Source organism: Protopterus annectens, chromosome 5.part0 (assembly GCF_019279795.1).
Source record: "Protopterus annectens isolate FY-2018-M chromosome 5.part0, PAN1.0, whole genome shotgun sequence".
NCBI lineage: Eukaryota > Metazoa > Chordata > Ceratodontiformes > Protopteridae > Protopterus > Protopterus annectens.
In genome coordinates this window covers 1,449,606,175-1,449,626,996 of record NC_056735.1, presented here as the reverse complement: position 1 = coordinate 1,449,626,996, position 20,822 = coordinate 1,449,606,175, and the positions used below count along the sequence as shown (strand labels likewise).

At 44.0% G+C, this 20,822-nt stretch overlaps 1 protein-coding gene across 9 annotated transcripts in view; it reads right to left on the bottom strand.

Annotated features, from left to right (window-relative positions):
* Positions 1–20,822, bottom strand: part of LOC122801731 (homocysteine S-methyltransferase 1-like) — a 638,040-nt gene that overhangs the window by 393,028 nt on the left and 224,190 nt on the right. For all 9 annotated transcript variants that reach the window (XM_044071256.1, XM_044071255.1, XM_044071254.1 and 6 more), the window contains 2 exons: positions 12,947–13,152; positions 11,900–11,976 (listed from right to left, as the gene is read on the bottom strand). In XM_044071256.1, coding sequence (XP_043927191.1) covers positions 11,900–11,976; positions 12,947–13,152 — 283 coding nt within the window. The remainder of the gene's footprint in view (positions 1–11,899; positions 11,977–12,946; positions 13,153–20,822) is intronic.

Below are 20,822 nucleotides of genomic sequence, written 5' to 3'. Positions count from 1 at the left end.
CACACACCCTACTACCCCCACACACATGCACACTTGCCATTTGCAGGATTCATTCCCCTACCTAATTAAGTCATGACACGTGAGAGACGCATTAGCAAAGCGCACTATTCGGTTTACTAGATAGTTCCTCTTCTCTGGCTATACTTATAGGGTGCTGACAACATCAGTATTTTGAAAGGGTAATGTGCATCAGGTAGTGTGATCTCCTGATTGCCAAAACTAACATGTTTTTCATATGGAAATGCACACACACAAACTCCCCACATCCAAACACACACACATGCCATTTACAGGTTTCAAACTCCTACCTAACTACATTACGATACTCAGGAGAAACGCATTAGCAGAGTGTGCTATTCACATTACTGGGAGGCTTCCCTTCTCCTGCTGTACTTATAGGGTGCTGACATCATCTGTGTTTAGAAAGGGGAGTGTGCATCCTGTAGTGTGTTCTCCCAGTTGCCAAAAGGGACATTTCCCTCACACAAATTTTCACACACACAGTAACCCCCCTCATCCAAACACACACACTTGCCATTTGCAGGATTCAAACCACTACCTAACTATGTTATGACACTCGAGATGGACGCATTAGCAGAGCACGCTATTCGCATTACTGGGTGGCTTCCCTTCTCCTGCTGTACTTATAGGGTGCTGACATCATCTGTGTTTAGAAAGGGGAGTGTGCATCCTGTAGTGTGTTCTCCCAGTTGCCAAAAGGGATGTTTCCCTCACACAAATTTGCACACACACAGTAACCCCCCTCATCCAAACACACACACTTGCCATTTGCAGGATTCAAACCACTACCTAACTATGTTATGACACTCGAGACGGAGGCATTAGCAGAGGACGCTATTCTCATTACTGGGAGGCTTCCCTTCTCCTGCTGTACTTATAGGGTGCTGACATCATCTGTGTTTAGAAAGGGGAGTGTGCATCCTGTAGTGTGTTCTCCCAGTTGCCAAAAGGGACATTTCCCTCACACAAATTTGCACACATACAGTAACCCCCCTCATCCAAACACACACACTTGCCATTTGCAGGATTCAAACCACTACCTAACTATGTTATGACACTCGAGACAGATGCATTAGCAGAGCGCGCTATTCGCATTACTGGGAGGCTTCCCTTCTCCTGCTGTACTTATAGGGTGCTGACATCATCTGTGTTTAGAAAGGGGAGTGTGCATCCTGTAGTGTGTTCTCCCAGTTGCCAAAAGGGACATTTCCCTCACACACACTAACCCCCCTCATCCAAACACACACACTTGCCATTTGCAGAATTCAAACCACTACCTAACTATGTTATGACACTCGAGACGGACACATTAGCAGAGCGCGCTATTCGCATTACTGGGAGGCTTCCCTTCTCCTGCTGTACTTATAGGGTGCTGACATCATCAGTGTTTAGTAAGGGGAATGTGCATCCTGTAGTGTGTTTTCCCAGTTGCCAAAAGGGACATTTCCCTCTCACAGCCTTTCACACACACAAACCCCACTCATCCACACACACACACACACACACACACACACACACACACACACACACACACACACACACACACACACACACTGAGCATTTGCAGGATTCGAACCCCTACCTAACTATATTATGACACTTGAGGGAGACGCATTAGCAGAGCGCACTATCCGAATTACTGGGCATCTGTTCTGCACCTGTAGTATTTCTAGGGTGCTGACATCTTTATTTCCACAGAGGTATGTAGATGTAGTACTACCTGTCAGGTGGGGGATAGCATATATATGCATTTGCAGCCACCTACGCCAGGGTCAGATATGCACATCGCACTGGCAGGTTATGTTCTATACCATGCTTTGGGACCACAGGACCTGTAACACACAACACAACCAGTCCAGAACACCACACCCACATCCAGGACACACACTTAGCTTCCCTGGGAACAGTGCCAGGATATGCAGGTATTCACATACACCATTCCAGTTGTTAACATCAGGTACAGGCATATTGTGTGTGAGAACTACTCAGGCCTCTACCACTTTACCCTACAGCCACTACAATTTGTGGGTCCATGTGCTATGGCAGAACCACACACCACAGCCACATGGGTGAATACATATTGCACCTGTCCATCTGCAATGTGGGTACTCACTGTTCCACACCAGAGGTAGACCACCATTGTTGATATCTGACCATACCCACCTTTCCCTGGACATCCATATCTCATCTCCACCCCAGGCAAGGTTGTCACTGCACACAAACTGTGTTTAGCACAAGCAGACTCTACACTTGTGTTGACTGGGGTGAATGACTTCAGAGGACCCATGCTGGAGGACTATACTGGCCACTCAGCATAATCCTTGACAATTGCATCCTATGAGCATGTGTACAGTTTGCATTGGTCATGCTATCCCACATATACCCATGACTGCTCCACAACAAGACACCTGTCAGCTGTACACCGCCATATATGCGTTCAACAGACAGAGTGACCTAATACATTGCAGAGCTGTAGCCCACAGAGGGAGGACATCTGTGGACAGTTCCAGCATGGCACTTCATTCACACATACTCATTACAACACAGTGTTGACAGTGGAATCGTCCAGAGAATGCAGATAGGGCTCTCCTCAGTCTGTTATTGACGGACACCTACTGTCAGAGATCCTCAGCAACCCTCTCACAGCACACACCGACAACATGGCTGTGGCTTAGCACATTCAATCCCTGAGACCTCCACGGTGCCCCTGCTTGACAGAGGCACAGCTCACTAGCCTCACATGTTGCCTTCTGTGACCTACTTTACAGTGGCACGGTAGCCTACTATCCTGGGGATGCAGATGCCAAGCACACTCTGGCTGAGCTGTCATTCCCTGGGGCAAGAAGCCTAGTATTGACCTCTACACCCATATGTTCAATTGTCGGATGAACAATATTTGTTGTGCTGTTCTACTGTTTGCAGGTCTTTATTGCCATAGCATTCCCTGTTCCTATGACCAACTTGTGTATCTGTGGCAGATGTTTGCATATGACGGCGATCCACTATATCACTTATGTCTCTGTGGTCATTTACTGTGTGCACTGGGCTGATTGCTGTGTTGTGGTTGGTTCCTGGACTGACACATACAAATACCAGATATGTGTGGCCAACTGCTACACGGAGATATGGCCTAAGTGTGTGAGCATGCCCAGTTCAGCCTTTCCATGGCATGTTGTCTGACATATGCCTCATTTATCAAAGTGTGCGAGCATGCCCAGTGTGAGCTTTCCATATGTTGCACTCTGAAGTCCACCACATATTTGGGTGTGTGTGACCTTCGACATTATCGCACGTTTATGATTGTGTGCTGGGTGTCATGTTGTGTACTAACTGGCCAACTGCTTCATGTCTGCCACAACAGGGATTATACTGTGCCTGCAGGAATTGCATGGGATACTTTGCAGACAGTTCTCAACATACTTTCATAATGACCTAACACTGTAGTACCGTATAGTGTACTGGTTCGGTACTTTCACTGTGGTGGACAGTATCCTGGGCTTTAGTCCTATCACTGCTTAACATCTTCATAGTGAGCACAACAGACTGTGTAGGGGCCAGTTGTGCACATATGACCATGTTGCAATATGTTCAGATATGGACTACCTACACCAGGCTCGTCCAACATTGCTAGTGTATTCCACAACATGGGTGGACATTGTCAAACACTAGCGATGTTCCGTAGGCCATTTCTGATGGTAGTCACAGGGTGTGTTTGTCCTTCGACACACATTATAAATGGAGTTTGCCATTACATATGTCATGTTTGGTATACTGTGCCTCTGTCTACCTCTGACATAACAGTGATACCCAGGGTAGCCTACCATCTCCCATACACTCATCAGGATGCCTCTTGAGGGGTGTCGATATGTGGCACTCTGGCTGACCTGTACCAGGAGTTTACTGAAGTGTGGGGGTGCCTTCTGTGTTATGGATCATTCTGTACAGCTTGTCCTATGTATGTCAGTGCTGGGGTTCAGGTCTCTCATGTGCATAGCTCACTGCCATTCAGATTGTACAAGGTGCAATATGTTCATTCATTCCAGGTTGGACATGGCTTCATACATCAGGCACAGCTTTCCTGTAGCTGGGAAGGATGGCGGTGTGTGGGGCTGCAGTTTGTTTACTCAGGCAACACATGGCATCTGTTCATGCTCTTTGCTACCCCTGGTGGGGTACTGTTGTGGACTTTACAGTTGATGGAGGTGTCTGCTGCGGTATATCCCACAGGGGCTATTGTAGTCAGTTGTGATGCTGATGGAGGATGGCTGCAGAGCCAGAGTGAGTTCCCCTTATCTACATCTGCCAGCCTTCATGTTTGGGTGGGTATATGGTACATGTTTCTGTGAACACTACAGACACATGTTTGTCCAGTGCAGGATATTTATCACCTTTTGTACCCAGGTCTCACATTACATGTTAGGTACCTCATGGGTTAACACCTGTGTGGTAATTTGTGGGCACTTACTGTATATCCACGGTGGCTGTCTATACACAGTCCTGCGATTAGCTTGCTGACATGGCTATGGCTACAGTTGTCTGTTTGTAGGTGGCCCTTTTGTGGGTTGCTTGTGTCAGCTGGGGTCGGATATGGTGGGCTGTTTGTACTCCTCTGCATACATGCTCAGTCACAGTCCTTCCATGTTGGCCTATACCTATGGGACATGTATACAGAACGGGCCCAAGACCAGGCCTTGTGGGATGCCACTCATATCCGCTTTGTAGTCTGACATGGATGCGGCATGTCTGACCATGTCAGTTCTGTCCTTGGTCTGCTTTGCAACCCCTCTACTGACATAGGGGTGTATATTTAAGCTGGTGAACATATCCATACTGAACACGTGCGGCATTGTCTAGATGCATGTGCACGGTCCAGCTATGCTGCGTGGACCACATAGCCCTCATCAATGACCTTAATGACTGCTTCAAATGGGTCAGACATGTTTAGGGGCCGGTTCTGCAGTTACAACAGCCACAGTGTGTAGGGTCCAGTATCAGTAGGTCCACATTAGCCTTCTGTCTGCGGTACATACTGATCCTTTCCATAGCTGTGCAGAACAAGCTTGTCAGGATCCTGGGGTGGTAGTTTGGAGTATCCATTCAGGCAACACCTTTGTTGTGATGGACCACTGTTGTTGTACACTGCTCTTTGGGTACATATCCTGTGGTAAGGCTGACATTGGCCAGTAGTGTGATTTTGCATTCCATTACTCTTGGGGTCCATGTTGGCCTCAGCACAGGACACCATCACATACCTTTGCTGCTGTGTGTTCTGCTTTGCAGATGATGGCTGTTACCTCAGCATCTGCAATGTCAGGGGACCATCTGCTGGGATAGGTATTTTGCACTTTCCGGGTGTTTGCACTGCACCTGACAGGTTGTATGTTAACAATATGTGTGTGTGTTTGGTATGTTGTTTGTAATATCTGTGTGATTGCGAGCATATCTGTGGATGCCCAACATGGTTCCTACCATCAGTTGGGTATGCCTTGTGATTATCCATAGTGTCCTGTACGTTTTGTATCTTCATAGGTTCATGGGTTCATAGTAGGCTAGACACCCTAGGCCATTAGTAAGCCTAGCTAGAGTGTGTGTGTCTTTCGCCACCCCTTGCTATGTTCAATTATGGCCATTTATGAGGTTCTTCACTGTGCCTCTGTCTGGTCGTGACACAGTGGGGACCCCAGTATACATGTGCGGTCATCCATCCACTTGGCAATATTCCTGTTGAGGGGTGTCAGTGAGGGGCTCTGCCTACCATGGATTGGGATCCTGTTTCTGGGTGTGGGGAGCCTATGGGTTATGTATCTGTCCCTCCAGCACATCTTATTTCATTATGTGTTGAGGTTGACATCTGTGACTCTCACAGCTCCAATGGCTTTGATTTCCTGTGGTGTAGCATGTCCATTACTCCTGTGTTGGACATGGCCTGGTACAACAGACATACAATGCCTCTGTGTAGGCAGTGTGTGACTGCAGTCAGCTGGGGTGTCTACAGCCAGGCAGCATATGACATATATTTCACACCCTTTATCCTGTTGGTGGGGTAACTATGAGGTCTTCGAACCGCTGCAGGTGTCACGTATGGTACATCCCATATGAGTCATTGTACTAGATTATGGGTCTGATAAGGGAACAGTACAGCGGCACAGTGACCTCTGTTGATGTTGATGTGAATCCTTTCATGATACGGTGTCCAGTATCAACAGTCTTCATAGCCACATTGGCATTGTGGCTGTCACATGACAGATTAATGTCGACCTGTGTCCCTAGGTCCCTGATGACTCCTTGCATACATAATGGTTTGACACCTATGTGGTACTTTGTGTACCTTGTCTGGTATTTGGTGGGGCATTCATACTGTCCAGTGTCTTTGGATGTCTGGGTGGGGTTCTTGTGTGTGAGAGTGTGGTCTGTCGCATGCTACAGACTGTACAGCAGTTTTGACTACAGTTATGTGCACATGGGTGGTGTCCGCTGCTTTGTGCATTGTCAGTTACCTGGCTATATGGGTGTCTGTGCTGCATATGGATACTCCCCCTCCTTTGATGTCTTGGTGCAGGTGTTGGGGCCATAACACATGGTATGTGGTATAACCTAGTAGTGCTGGTGTGCTATCACTAGGCCTGCAGCAGGCTTCTGTCACTGGACAGGCATCGATGTTCTCCATAATGGGAAGTGCCTCAGGGGCATGCATATTGCAGTTTACACATCTGGCATTGGTCAGCATTACCCTTATGTTTCCTACCACTTATGTTTTCTAGGGTGGTGGGTAGTTTTTTTGGCCTTGCCTACATACGGCTCTATGGAGGCGGCATAGGCCTTATCCAGTATCCAGACGCACACGGGTAACAGCTGACAGCCATCCCTGTAACAGCAGCATGGCTCGTCATGCTTGACATCTCAAGCAGACACACATTACACCCTCTTGGACTGACAGCTGTAACTGTGCCAGCTGTTAAACATGAGCATTCTGTGTTTGTACTGTGGCATCATTCTTGGTGAGGGTTGGATGCTGCACACAGCCAGTGTCATCCCGCCCTGGGGTACATACTCGGAGGGACCATCCATGTCTCATTTGATGTTGACCAGGGAGGTACATCTCAGGTAATTCACACCAGCATGGACATTGAGTGCATCATATTTCTGCTTGCTTTGGGGTGACCTGCGTACTTGTGTTAAGTGGCATTTTGTGGCAACCTACAAGCAGCTTACTCTACCCTTTCCCTTGGTCAGTCTAGTGAGTGGGACAGCTGTGTGTCACCTATTACAACTGTATCAGGCATGTTGTTTCTCCTTCGGGCCTGTGACTGTTTGGCACACCAGCTTTGCATACTACTAGTTGCATGTGCTATGTTTGAAGGTTGTGGTTGCTTATGATCTACTTTGGAGGCTTCTGTTGGTGTGGTGTGTTTGTAATTGAGGCCTCCAGGAATATTTGTCTGTGTTTATGTGTTTGGTTTACAGTTGTGGTAGGTCTATGTGGGACTGGGTTTGTGGTGTATGTGGTTACCTTCTCCTCCTGACTAGTGTTGACAGTACTGAGTTGTTGGAGCTCAACCTCTGGTTTGGATACATGGATGCATCTATCACATATGTTTGTATTTATTGGGGGGTGTTGTAGTTGTCTGTGTACTTGGTACTGGCGTCACATTGCCTCTGGATTCATAGATTATACTTGTTGTGCTGGACTTAGTGGATTGTATGTGTGGACATATGTTGTTGCCATACTACTGGTCAGTGATTACTTCCCTCTTTATGTTTGCTCTATCATGTGGTAACTTCCTCATTCTCTTGCATGGTTTGGTAATGGCTGGAGGCCAGCATGCCAGATGCCTGTGTGTATGGCATTGTGTGTTGTTGTTATTTGTGATTGCATACTCCAAGCATTCCTGGCTGTGTTCATGGAATGCCTGTATAACATGTTCTGTGGTGTGTCCCATATTCTGCACTTGCACAGGGCCTTTTGTGGATTCAACATCGGTTTTGAGGGCTGCAACCTATACTTTACACATGTTTTTCACTGTGGTATTCTGGCCAGGGACTGGGGTCAGGGTGTGTATATCCAGTGTGATTACTCTATGGTCTGGTCTTACCAGTGAGGGGTACACTTCTTATCTTGCCATCCAGTACACATGTTGCTGATTATCACATCCAGTATGCTTACCCCTCTTGTGGGAGTAGTACACTGTTCCTGGGCATTTTGGTTTATGGAATCTGGGTAATTTTCTCCTACTGTGTTGGTGCTAGTACAATGCTACCGGTGTATGTCTGGGTATTTTCAGTCGAGCAATATAATGTGGTTTGGGGGGCTTGATATATTCATGTATTCCGACATAGGCCAGGTGCTGTTCCTGGTATTAGGACAGTGGTCTGCAGCAGGCTATATACTGCGAGGCAGTTTTAGCCACTGGTATTTGACCATGGATATTCCATGCTGCTTCTTGTTGTGGTACCAACATGGGGGTGTGGTTATCCTTGCCATTTCTTGCTAGTCACCCTCCTTTTGTAGCTTGTTCCATGTTTTGCGGCTGTACAGCACAGTATGAGGTGTGACCTGGTAGTGTTAGGGTGCTGGTGTGAGCCTTGCCCAGTTCTCTATTACAGGACTAGTATCTACATTCTCCTTACTGTGTGCGTTTACACTGCACACATCTTGCTGTTTATACATCTGTCATGGGGTAGTATTACATCTAGGTTCCTATCCCTTGTAGAACCTATGAGGTTGGGTTTGTGTTTTGAGACTTACCTATTCAGGGCATGCTGTGGGTACTGACAGCCTTTGCCAGTATCCATGGGGCATGGCATGATAGGTGCACGCCACCCTAGCAGGTGGTGCATCATGTCAAACTCTGCATATCTTCCCAGCCTGTAACACATTGGCTCCCCTTTGACTGACTGCATTACTTCAGCCAATTATTGTACTTGATCTTCTTGTCTTCATAGTGTGGCATCATGCTTGGTGAGGGTGAGATGTTAGGCAGGGTCTTCATGTTTGCATATACTAGATGGTGTTACATTGCTTAACACATGGCAATCATGCCTCAGGTGGTGCTGCAGGGCTGCCTCTGTTGGATGCACATACTACACTCCCTGTACATGTTTGAGAGCAGGTTGTGTCATGTTAGGCATCCCTGTTACTATATGAGTGAGTCAGAGGGGTATCATTCCCAGGGTTCCTACTGAGCCAGTGTATGTGCTATCGTTGCCTCTTTGCCAAGGCCAGGGCATACTGGGCACGCCTCCTTCTGCCTACTGGGGCAGGCTCAGGTTGTTCCTCCTCCGAGTCACGCTCTGCCTGTGATGGCCTTGGCAATGGTGGGGGGCTGTTTGGCCTGGCCCTATGCTGGTCCTGCTGCAGCTGTTTTCGCAAGATCATATTATGTAGCATAGCACATACCATGACAATTTGGGTACATGTAGTTGGTGTGTACTGCAAGGCTCCACCAGATGTGTCCAGACACCGGAACCGTGACTTGAGCAGCCCAAACACCACGCTCTATTACATTACGTGTTTGTGCGTGTGCCTCATTATGGCGTTCCTGATGGGTGTCATCAGCCACGGCTCCAGTGCATAACCTGCATCCCCCACTAGGTGTCCGTGTGGGATGTCCCCATTGGCAAATGTCTGGTACAGCTGCATCAAATGCCAGATGTGGGAATCGTGATAACTCCCGGGGCAGCCAGCACACACATTCATTATTATGCCCTGGGCATCACACACGACCTGGCAGTTGATGGAGGGGAAGCCCTTGCGGTTAATGTAGGCCCTACCCCGCTCACCGGCTGGTGCTTTGATGCGTATGTGCGTGCAGTCTATTGCACCCAGTACCTCAGGGTATTCCGCTATTTGCTGGAAGAGACGCATATTGCTGGCCAATACCTCACGGGCATTGGGGAAATATACATGATCACCGACATGTGCTGACATGGCATCCAGGAACTGGTGTAGTACCCTGGAGGCTGATGCCTGTGATATCCCCATCATATCGCCAGTTGGTCTCTGGAAGGTACCTGTTGCTAGTATTGTTAGGCCAACACATACCTTGGTTTCCACTGGGATGGGTTACCCTCTGTTGGTTCTGTGTGTGAGGTGTGGCCTGCACAGCTCAACAATTTGCTGCAGGAGCTCTCTGTCCACTCTATAGCACTCTACTATCTCCAGCTCATGTAACCCATGGTAGGTGACCCTGGGCCTGTACACTCTTCTCCGTCTCCTCACTGTAAGTTGTCTGGCACCATCTGCATTGTCACCACCCTCAGCAAGTCGCCTATGTCTCATTATGACAGCTATGGCAGCCCCTAACATTTCTGCTCTGAGTGAAGCTTTTTCAGTTTTCACTTCTATTAGCTTACTTCTGTCTTGCAGTGTCTCTTAATGGAAACATCCTACACTACTGTTTGCAGAGTTTTAAGTGCTGGGCTGGGCTACTATTCTGCCTGTGTAATTGCCTGCTTCTAATTATTTTCACCTGCTAGCTTCAGCAGTTATCCCTGCTAGCTTCCTATTAATTCTGTTGCTTCCTTTTTCCTCTCTGTTTCCTCAGGGGGGAGCAACGTGCATACTATCTGAAACACGCTCACAGTGTCTTACACGTGTGCACACGTGCCTATATGGTTCAGAATCTACTTATTCAGGTTTACACGCGCGTACACCCGCGCAAACACTGTTACACGTCTGCCAACAGCCTCCAACATACTCAGACTGCCTTACACGTGCGCACACCCGCACAAACAGTGTTAAACATCTCCCAACCCGCTCCCACATGCTCACACTGCCTTACACGCGCGCACCCTGTCCTACTCGCACTTCATGGCGCGCACACGTGCGCATGCACGGCCAGCAAGAAACTTTGGTGTAGGTAACAGTGTACACCTTCCATTTCTTGACTTTCCATGACTTATCTAGTGGCACACCTCTTTCCATGATCTGTGCCTGTCATCTGTCATGTTACACTGGCCTCCAATGAACTGCATTTCTTTCTACCATTCCCCCCTGTGATGTCACCTATCTCCTACTCTATTCCTCCCCCTTTTGTATCTCTTACACTACTCAGACTGTGCTCATTTGGTATGTGACTGTGAGATTCAGTATCCGAACCCTCATTTACATGAGATTACCTACTAATGCTTAGTTACATGTCTTAGACTCAGCTTCCCCCCTTAGCAACCACTACACGGTGGCCATGTTGGTTTTGGTCTGCTGGTCCCTGCATTGTCATTCCATGTATTGCATGAAACCCACATTTGTGGGTTTATAACCTTCTTTTTTGTGGTTTTATACAGCACAGCCCATTTGCGCGGGGCTGCGCTGGGTTTAAACATCGGGGATCGCAGAAAAAAAAAATTATATTTTTAATATTTTTGCATCGGGTTATCTTGCCAATGGCCACATATTTGGCCATTGGCATGCTGCCTGAGTCATATGCAACCTTTATTTGTAGCTGACATCGCTCCATTGTGGAATTTGCAGAAATGTACTCAGTTGTCAACTGAATACATTTCTGCAGCTAAAACGTCTCCTACACGGACTGGTTTCTGCTTCGTGGATCGCTAATATACCTCATTTGCATACCTTTCGGATGCAAGTGAGGTATTTAGCATGTCCACGCCCAGTCCGTGTAAGAGACGTTTTAGCTGGTCTCTTACACGGAGCTTAGGGCTGTTCCTGGATCGCGAGGCTTGCATGGAGTGTTGCACGTCTCTTACACTCCATGCAAGCCTTCGTGAATCCTGCCCCATGTACTGATACTGTGATCCTTATATCAAACAGTGACGTTAAATTGTACCTACTGCAAAGCCATCCTCAATATCAATTTTATATTTTGTGTTATATTCTGGAAAAAATATAGATCTTAAAGAAAAGGAACAAAAACATTACCAATCCATGTAGCACCCATTTGTTTCCACTCCATTGCTAATGAAGCAAGACTTCTCTTAGAAGAACATACTTGCCAGCTATGTGAGAAACAAAATAATTTAAATTCTTATAAAAAAGACAACCTAATGTTAAAATCATAAACTATTAAAACAGCTACACATTAATATAACCATAACTCAGTAGTCCAGTGTAAAGATGAACAGATGCATGCTTTGACAAATTTAATATAAAAATATATCCAGTACGGCACTTTAATACTATCAAGTTAGACCTGATACTTCTTAAAAAGATACTTCCTAGCAGGTTACATATGGTCATAGAATACATCAGATGGTTTGGCACAGCCCTGGCAGCACATACAGCCTACTTCAAGCAACAGTGGGCAATCTCTCAGGTAAACCATTACAGTTATATGAAATCCCTGCACAATCTGCAAAATTTTTAATGCTCATTTCAATTCCAAAAGTGATGCTGCATTCTTCTTCATTCGCCTTCACAGTGCCATAAACACAGCACGTTTACAGAATCAGCTTTCTGTCAGTTTGAATGCAGTTCATAACAGGACTGTGGAACTCTTTTGGCAGACAGAAGTATAAGTAAAATTATTTACCAAGTTAAGAAATAGGTTATCTTAAACCACACTTAAAGGAATGCTTTTCTTCAGTAATGAAAACCTATCACTCATACTGCTTGTCATTTGAGTATCTGCAAAATTAACTATACACAGAATGATCTTTATTAGTTTTATGATAAATATAGCAAATGATTTACTTTGTAGCCCATTTTATGAGTATTACATATGACAGAACAGGATTATGCGACAAACGTACAAGCATCTCCCAAAATGCAGAACCAGAAATTCCTTTAGTTAGAGAGATTAAGCTACCTCCCAGTAGAGGAAGATAAAGGGATTTAAATGGATTAAGAGTAAAAGCAAGTAAAGGTCACTGTGCCTTTAGGACGGCACTGCTCTACTAAAACACTTTTCATTTTTTTAACATGAAAGCATGACCAGTATTTTTATACCAGCTGGATAAAATTACTCACCCGCTGTTGACATCCCAGCTTTCACCACTGTTAGGATACACAATCCAGTCTATGCTGGGATGTTTGCTTCTTTCTGCAGATGTCAGTAGAGGACTTATTAATTCAGGGGAAGAACAATTAATTCCAATGGCTACCAATTGCTCTGACTTGGCTGATAACTTGACAGCTTCCTCAAATGGTTCCCCATGGCAGGTAAGACGTTCATCCTGAAACAGAATATACAATATTTTAAAATAATTAATTTGATACTATTAGTTCCAGCTCCTGGGTAGTTTATGTGAATGGCTTCCCTTTCCTTATAATCTCACTGAACCCACAGTTCCTAGGCGAAGGCACATAGACTTGAATTAGGCTATGGACAGAAATAGCATATATTTCTGCAGAGTTCAATTTCAGAAGCAAAAGGTAGAACAAGAATTAATTTTATTTTATTGTTTTATTTATCCTTTGTGAACTTGGTTAGTCCCACTTGGTTAGTAGCCTCTTTTTAAGGGAGACTGAGGTGGTATCACACTACTTCTCATAAACTTTTCAACAGGTGCCCTGGAATATTTTGCATCCACCTTAGCTCCCATCAACTCAGGCAGATGGTGCCTCAGTTTAAAGTCTCACCCATAGGCTGACATACTCAGAAGTGCAGCACCCTCCCCCCCTTATGCTGCACTGCACTGTTAGCAATCCAACTACCTGGTGTGGGAATAGATCCCAAAGCCTCCTGCACCACAGGTGAGAGTGCTACTTGCTGCACCACTGACACTGCATTTCCATCTTAGTCTAATGTGAATCAAGTCAAGCTGCTGTTCAAGTGTGGTTTCATGTTCTTGTTTTCCCCTTTTCACACTGAACTCTGCATATGGGGAATAGAAAATGTCTATGCTGGCAAGGTATACACTATTACATCCTGAAATGTACCCAATTGTTGTACCAATTACATCACTTAGAGACACAACTTTTGTCTCTGTGAGCAAGTATGCAAGGACAACTCTGGCTATGCAGTCACTTGACCAGCTCTCTATTTGTGCTTGCTCTTAATTCAGTTCCTAGTGTTACAGGTTGCAGTACCATGGATGTCAATTAAATCAGACTTCATGTTGTACATTTATTTTTCTCTCTAGTTTTTATAAGAGAAACAGTACTTTATGTAAGATGGCTGAGTTCAGCTACCATCTCATGAACAGAACTGTTTGCAGTGCTGATGACGAGTGTTTAAGACTGACCCCCTAAGCGCTCAAATCCTGGAGGACAGTGCACTGATACTCCCAGATCATTGTCTCTCTTCCTCATTCTTCAATCAGTGCAGCATTAACTTTACAGTTTCACAAACAATAATGTAACAAAATATGCTATTTGTGTGAAAAGTTTAACAACGGTGCAAAACAGTTACTAGATTATGTCCTCAAATAGCTCCAAATAGCACAGAAAAACAAGAATAAAGACACCCACTACTAAAAGGTCTTAGTTCAGTTGCCTCAGAACTCAGTAAGACATGTGAATATGTTACCTGAGAAATAGTCATTCTTCCTGCCCCTGAAAATAGATAAGTTATAACTGTATAGAGAATGGCTATCTATACTGCTCCAAGCAAAGAAGAGAAAATGGTAATGTTTGGAACACCAGAAGGAAAACAGCTAATGTATATGTTTGGGGGAGCATACCAGATGATGGCGGTGAGTAGGAGAAGATGCGAGTGGAAATGGAAATATAATATGAACATTTTTATTTGTCTATTACTTCCATTATGAATGGGTTATACATTGTGCTGTTAAATCCATTCATCAAAAATGACATATTTTCTTGGCTAAAATCATATATGACACTCTAATGAAAAATATTACATTTGGCATATCTCTCTCTACTTTCCTAACTTCCCTAAATAAATGCTTCAACTGCCACTTTGCCATACACACAGATAATCTGCCTTTAGTGTTGGAGGGTTATCGTTAATCTAGTTGAAAAAGCTAGTATTTCTGTCCTGTTTTAACATTTACACGTTACTTTGTACATTATTGCTCTGAAGATGTAGGTCTTGCACCACCCAGAAAAGGGAGTTTTTTAACCAATAAACTGAAATTAATTGAGGTTAAAAACTATAATACAGATATGCATGTTCCAGTTCATAATTCACAATGTCTTACATAATTACACCATTTGTTGCCATGCTTTACTGCTTGTGAAATGCATTAATAAGCACACAATGTTCAAACGCAACAAAAATATGCAGGTAACTAAAAAACTGTTTGAAACATTAAAAAAGTTGCTCAAGTAAGGTAGCTTATAACTTATAACTGCATCAAATACCCCAGAGGTCTAGTAAGCAGAAAACAACCAATACAGGAAAATTCAAGTCATTATTCCTGAGGTGTGCGTGATCACTGCTGTAGGGAGACAAAACCTAAGGCAGAACATCCATATAATTAAACTACTGGGACCCACTTACTAATGAGTACAAGGTCAAGCTGACCCCCACAAAGTGTCTGCACTGCCTGATGTGGATAGCTACCTGCTCTGTACAAGTCAAGTTATGGCACCTATGACTTGTCTTCTGAAAAATATGCTAAATACTGATAAAGGAAGACAAAGTATTGCTAAATATGAAGAAACATTTACACAGAGACAGCTGTTGGTACCACTGCTGCTGTGTTTGTTTTCCATACAGTTGGCTGATTTGGCATTCATTTTCTACCAATTTTCATCTAAAATGTCTGTTCTGAGTCTTAATGCTATGCTGTCATTTGTAAATCTACTTGCTTTAGATATTTGTTCTGAGGTGTGCTAGTCATTCTATGATACAAAGCCTTTTGCTTTCTCCATCAAATCTCCCTAATTTACAGCCCTTGACTCTTTAACCTTGCGACTGCTGAAAGCCCGCACTTGACTTTGGATTCAGTTTATTTTAAATAATTAACAGCTATAAACAACAAAAGTATTTGTATCACCAGCTAATTCTCACAGTCCACGATTCCACTGTCATAACTGTACTAATGCACATACTCACATGGAAGCAATGCATCCTCTCAGCCATACCACTACCATAACAGATTATGTTCTGAAGTGCCAGCACTATGCTAACGATTACTGAAGCAGGGGGAGAGAATTAATAGTAAATGCAACAGTCCTACAGTCAAATCAATTAAAAAGTATCCTTAAGTACCCACTGCCTCAGTAAAGCAATCAGAAATGACTTTAATGAACCTACAGACCCGGTGAATCTGTGCTTGTGTGCAGAGGGTGAGGATGAGCCTACAAAGCTGGTACCAAGCGCATGCACTGAAGCAGATCTCTCTTTACTTTCTTGGTAGAGTAACAAACTTCATGTAGCTGCTGTTTTCATTTTCACTGCATCACAGAACAAGGTAACATGCTAGTATAAGCCCTCTCAGGACCAAATTCCTGCCAAGTTCACTTTCCATCTTCAAACCAGAGCCGGTGTTTGCCATGCCAGTGATTGTGCTAGCCAGAGAACCATGCATGTACAAAGTTAACTCTCAGCCAAAAATACAGTGAAATATTTGAAATTATGAATATCTGTTTTTTCTCAAATAAGCTCCAAATACATCAGCATATAAAGTATAGTTGCGAGAGCACATTCATTGCAAACGTGGATGTTTGAGTAGGAGCAGTGTTTGAATCTCAGTCCTTTGTTTGCCATAGGCATATGCTGCGTTATGACAAAAAAGTTCACTGTCAGTCCAGTTTTGACCCCTGCACTCCAGTTGCAGACATATCTAAAAGCTAACTGCCCCTCTGGGGAAATCTGTTTCATATTAATTATTTACCTTTTTGCAAGTGAATGAATTTTAGGTCATCATTTTCAGTTTCCTGAGACATATTTTATGCATACCTGAAAAGCCTTTGTAACTGTGGGTGTCAGATGATGTAAAAAGATTTGCAGTCTAAGTGTTTATTCTGCTTAGTCCCACTTCATGATAGCCTGCCAGACTTGTGACAGCTTCACTAGGAAAACCTGTAGAAGCAGATAAGCTTTTTTATGTAACTGGCAGCTGAAAAAGAACCTGGAAGTCATCACACAAGCCTAACAGTCAGAGTAGCCACCCACTAGAACTAGGGGGTCTTAACTTCCCAAGAAATTCCATGGAAAGGAACATAAATACAAATAAAATTTGCATGACACTTTCAATTTGAGATTGTCTTTTTAAGATTAAGAGTTAATGACTGGTCTGCCTCTATGAAAAAAGTCAAGTGCATTATGCATGGTGATTGCATATTGGGTGTAAAAATGTTGTTATGTATTTGTCAATAAAAGTTATTAATTAATAAAGAATATTTTAAAGGGAGAGAGGGCACCGAAAAAAATTGAATGCAAGACAGCTCATCTTGCCTTTAATGGACCTCAGGATACCAAATCCAGCAAGACAGTTTCTCAGTCCCCATTCTCAGCATTTGTTTTGTCTACTGGCCTCTATCTGACCTTTTGAAGGCAGGCATGCCAGCAGCGTCTACCACATCCTTCCAAGACTCTATCCACATTGTACATGCTGCAAATTCAAAGTCAACATTCTCCAAAGCAACTGATGCTAACAGTTGCATGGAAATTATGTTTCCAGCTAGTCACAAATACTTGGCTCAATAGTTGTAACTCTGATGATTGTTCGAAGGCTCATACCTTCTTTTGCACTAGCCAAACATGAATGAAGGTTTCTCTCCCTCCATGGGCTTTCCAGGACATACTTACAGAAGGCTGGTGGTCTACCATGAGATGGAACTCTCTTATGAAAACTAAACACTTAGAATGCAAATCTCTACATGGTATCAGATACCTGCAGTTGCAAAGGCCTTTCAAGGCTGTACAAGGTATGTTCCAGGAAACAGAAAATATTTCTTTAGGAAATGTTCAGTAGGAAAAAGACCATCAAAACAGTTAGCAAGAAAAATACCTCTTCAACAGGCCACTTAGCTTTCAAGGTTCTGTGTCCATTGGAGCAGAAACCAGACCAAACAACCTCAAACTATTCACAAAAACACAGCATAACCCAGAAAATAAAATTAGTTTTATGAATGCTTCTACAACAGTGATTTATACAAAGAACACTTGGTATATATTCTCAGGCCAAGACTGATAGCCACAAACAGGAAGTACAGCTGTGTGAAGCAGCTGAACAATGGCTTTCAGACAAGTTTCTGTAGAGGCACCACATTACAGAAAAGCAGGTACTAGGCCCATTGACACGTTTTCTAGCAGTACGCCTCCTTATCTTTATGTGGCTATCAGATTTTAAAAATCACGGACCCTACTTGATGAGTCTATGGTTGGGGATTATCCTGCTTTTCTCTTCAGTTCAGTTATTTTTCTCTGGTGTTCAATATGAATATTGACACATGCAACTTTTGCCATCATTTGAGGCAATACTGACTTCCCTAACTATTGCTGACTATAAAGTAAATGAAGTTGCAGTTCGGTGAGTACACTGCCTTGATTTAGAACTCATTGATTGTTGTTTTACATTAATAATCACTTTTGGTATGGTTTACATAAGTGTGCCTGTCATGGTTTCAAACCTTTTGGTCTTTTCAAATTTCTCTGCAGTTATGTGGCTGTGAAGTTAGTATATTTAAGTAAGGGGGTGGTGGGTTAAGCCGTCCAAATAGGAAAAGGAGTTGGGACTTTTCCCCCACTGTAAAAATCTCTTTTAGCTTTCCTTTAAGTAGACGCTCCACATCAATCAGGTGGAGCCAAGTAAAAGTCCTCTTAGCCATAGACATTTCAGAGGGGAAAGCTGCTTGCAATCCTCTTCCAGTTCATTCTGACATCCAATCCATTATGTGTATGCAAATAAGCAAAGGGGCATAAGGCTGAATCCACAGAGCAGACAAGTGATGCCTGCTTGGCAAGGGGCCACAGAAACCAGCATCATTCTCTTGGCAGTTTGCATCACAGGGAAAATGAATGTGCTGGTGGACAGTCTAAGCTGCAGTTCCAGTCATCTCCTGGAGTTCTGGGTTTGGGAGTCATGTCTGGCCGTGGTGTCCCAAGAATATGTAACCTCAGAGTTTATCTTGTTTTTATTACCATTCAAATATGGCTCTTCCATTCTTCAGATTAATATGTCAGGACAACATGGAGTAAAGCAGCATGCCCTTCCACCATTCCCCCAATTCCATACCTTATTGCTAAATTCAGAAAAGAAAGACCAAAGCTTATTCTCATCTCCACTTCTAGGCTCAGAATGGTGTGGTTTCATGCTCTCATGTCCCTCACAGTACAGCAAACATTCCTGGTCCATCTGAAGTATGTCTTTTCTGGTTGGGAAAACAACTTGTTCCATTTTGGTCTGGCTATTGCTGTAGACCCCCTGATGTTGCTAGGTCTCCAGGCTGAGGTTTCATAAATGAATGAAGCTGCTGGTACTCTATCAAGTGAAAGAGGTTGCCTGTTTCAGAAGAGAGATACCGGTACCGTTTGAGCCTCGGTTATTACAGTCATTATGCATGCTTGGTTACTGCTACCGATTGTGATATTTTGAAGGGTAGGACTAAGGCCCAACACTGGACTGTCGAGCAGTTTCTTAAAGGGCTCTGCATCTATGTACACCCTTCTTTAAGAAGTCCTTCTCCACCTTGAAGATTTGACTTCATAACTGAACGGCTTGTACATCCTCCATCTGTAGCTGTTGGTTCAGCTAGCTTGAGGTTATCCTTTGAAGAATACATTTCCTGGTGCTCACAGGATCATGAAGAACCTAATCTAAAAATATCTAGCCTTTCACAAGGATGTGGTGTCTCTAAGGACTAAACTATGTTTCATCCTAAATGTGTTGACAAATCAGTCTGTTCACATCTCTGTTTTCTTTTTAAGGGTAGAGGCCAAAGAAAAAGAGCCATTTGTATCCTGGATATGCGCTGCCAGCTCAAGTTTATCATCAAGTATGTACATGACTTCAGGAAGACAGAACAGCACTTAATTGCTTTTGCTCTACATAGGGGAAAGCTGGTTGTTGCCATGCAAAGCCATTCTCTTTAGTCATTAGATGAAAAATTTCCATTGGCAAACAGTGCCTTCACTCCCATTGCTTGCTTCAAAAATGCTGCCAATATAAACATCTGTGTCATGTTCCCTCAGTGACTGATTCACACTTTCATCAGGCATTACTGCTTGAACTGCGATGCCAGGAGTCAAACCTTGGCAATTCAGTATTTGAGTTTTTACCTCTTGGTTGTCCTCCATCTCGTGTCACCATAAGAGTACTTACAGTCTGGGATTTTTCCCAATTACAGATCCAGACATGAAGGTTCCCACTGACAGATGTGTGGATGATATTTTCTTACTTTACTATCGGACCTGGGAAGGCCCTCAGTGAATCAGAAACCTCTACCTGCTGTCCCTTGTGTCTGCACTGCCCTTCATCCCACGTTGCTGTTGGATTTCCTAGTAAGTCAGGCAAATACATATTTATATAGCCTTCTAAGACTACAGGTGTCAAGCATTCAGTATTCTTCACATAGCCCACAATCTTCTGTCTTCAAGATATGGAGTAGTACCATCTCACAATGTGGAGTAAATGGGCAACTTCTATAACACTTATAGGTTCATAGGTTCATAGGTTCGTACTAGGCTATCTGCCCTAGGGCATTTATAAGCCTAGCCAGAGTGTGTGTGGCTTTCACCACCCCTTAGGATGAGAATACTATGCCCTTTAGGGTTTAGTTTATTGTGCCTCTGTCTAGTAGTGACACAGAGATGACCCCCTGGGTAAACCTACGATCTCCCATCCACTCGTCAAGATTTCTCTTGAATAGAGTTAGTGAGGGGCTCTGCCTAACATGGATTGGGATTCTGTTCCAGAGTGTAGGGAGCCTCTGGGTTATGAATCTGTCCCTCCAGCACGTCCTATTTATTTCTGTGTTGAGGTTTAAGTCT